This window comes from Aplysia californica, unplaced genomic scaffold (assembly GCF_000002075.1).
Source record: "Aplysia californica isolate F4 #8 unplaced genomic scaffold, AplCal3.0 scaffold00593, whole genome shotgun sequence".
Lineage (NCBI taxonomy): Eukaryota > Metazoa > Mollusca > Gastropoda > Aplysiida > Aplysiidae > Aplysia > Aplysia californica.
Genome location: NW_004797863.1, coordinates 12,021 through 13,381, shown reverse-complemented (window position 1 = coordinate 13,381; position 1,361 = coordinate 12,021). Strand labels below are relative to the sequence as shown.

The following is a 1,361-nucleotide window of genomic DNA, read 5'->3' as shown; positions in this document are numbered from 1 at the left end:
AATAGATAGATAGATAGATAGATAGATAGATAGATAGATAGATAGATAGATAGATAGATAGATAGATAGATAGACGGATGGGTGGATGGAGGGATGGAAGGATGGATGGATGAATGGATGGATGAATGGATGGCTAGATAGGAGAGTATCGAGACTGAGAAATAACAGTAAACGTAGGCAATGGAGAGGATTACGAAGGATCAGTTCGGGGTCTTTAATCAAACGTTAAAGTGAATTTTGAAATATAATAGAAATTGAGAATCAGAGCCAATGGTTGGGCGAATACGAGCTCCACTGTAGTGCGCAGGAGACGTGAGTTCGATTCCCAGTGGGGAAAATCTCTTATCTAGCTTCTCGGTCTTTTTGCTGGAATATTATGTCTCTCACACCGGGTGGGCCCAATAGGCATGGTCAAAAGTCGCCTCATAAATGATGTAAAATGTGTCAATAGGGGCGTAAAATATTTTAAAAGGTGTCTCTGAGAGCAGCTGCATTTAGGAAATATATAATCCCCCTTTTCCAGGAGAATCGAACAAAACAAACAAACAAAACTCAGAAAGAAACTTTTAAAAAAATCATTTTTCAGGCGTGCATTATTGAATCTTTCACACACCCTCCCACCACACATACTTTGCTACCACCCCCTAGTCCAACATCCCTCTTTCTCAAATATGCATCCCTACTCTCCTTCCTTTCGTAAATGTCAAAAACAACGATAAGACAGAGTGCAAATGGACCCCTCCCCCCCAACCGCTAGCTTTGAAAAAAAAATTCTACACGCAGAAAATATAATAATCGTCCCCTATCCCACAGCTCAAACAACTCCTCCACTTATCCACATGCCCACACCAGAGTTGACCTTTACCCTGACCCTTACCCTTTGCCCTTCCTGAGGTCAGGGGACCCCCTGGCGCTGGCGCTCCGGACGACGATCCTGTGTCCGTTATCCGTGGTGTACAGCTCTTCCCCCGTGTCCATGCTGTTGCTGTTGCTGCTGTTGCTGTTGCTGCTGCTCCAGTTGAGGATGGCGGCCCCTGCATTGGTGGCCGCGGCCCTAGCAGCGGTGGAAGAGGCTGGGGGCTGGGTACGCTGAACAATCTCCGCCATCTCCATAGACAGCGACATCTGGCGAGTCTGTGGCTGGAGGAAGTTCATGGGCGAGTCTGTGGGAGGTCAGAGGTCGGAGAACTTAGGTCAGAGGTTGTTGGGGTATAATAGGTCAAGAGGCGGGGGCATGGGATTTAGGTTATAGGTCGTGGGATTTAGATGCTGAGATGGTGAAGTATAAGTACTTAAGTCTGAGGGTGTGTTTATTTGTTTGTTTTGGTTGGCTTTTTTGGGGGTGTATTTGGGAGAGTTGA

General features: G+C 46.3%; 1 protein-coding gene across 1 annotated transcript in view; it reads right to left on the bottom strand.

The window, feature by feature from the left end:
* Positions 1 to 873: 873 nt before the first annotated feature.
* Positions 874 to 1,361, bottom strand: part of LOC101856290 — a gene marked incomplete at its 5' end in the record, with an annotated part of 11,855 nt that continues 11,367 nt past the window's right edge. The window contains 1 exon segment of the mRNA XM_035972153.1: positions 874 to 1,163. Within this exon segment, the coding sequence (XP_035828046.1) occupies positions 874 to 1,163 (290 nt within the window).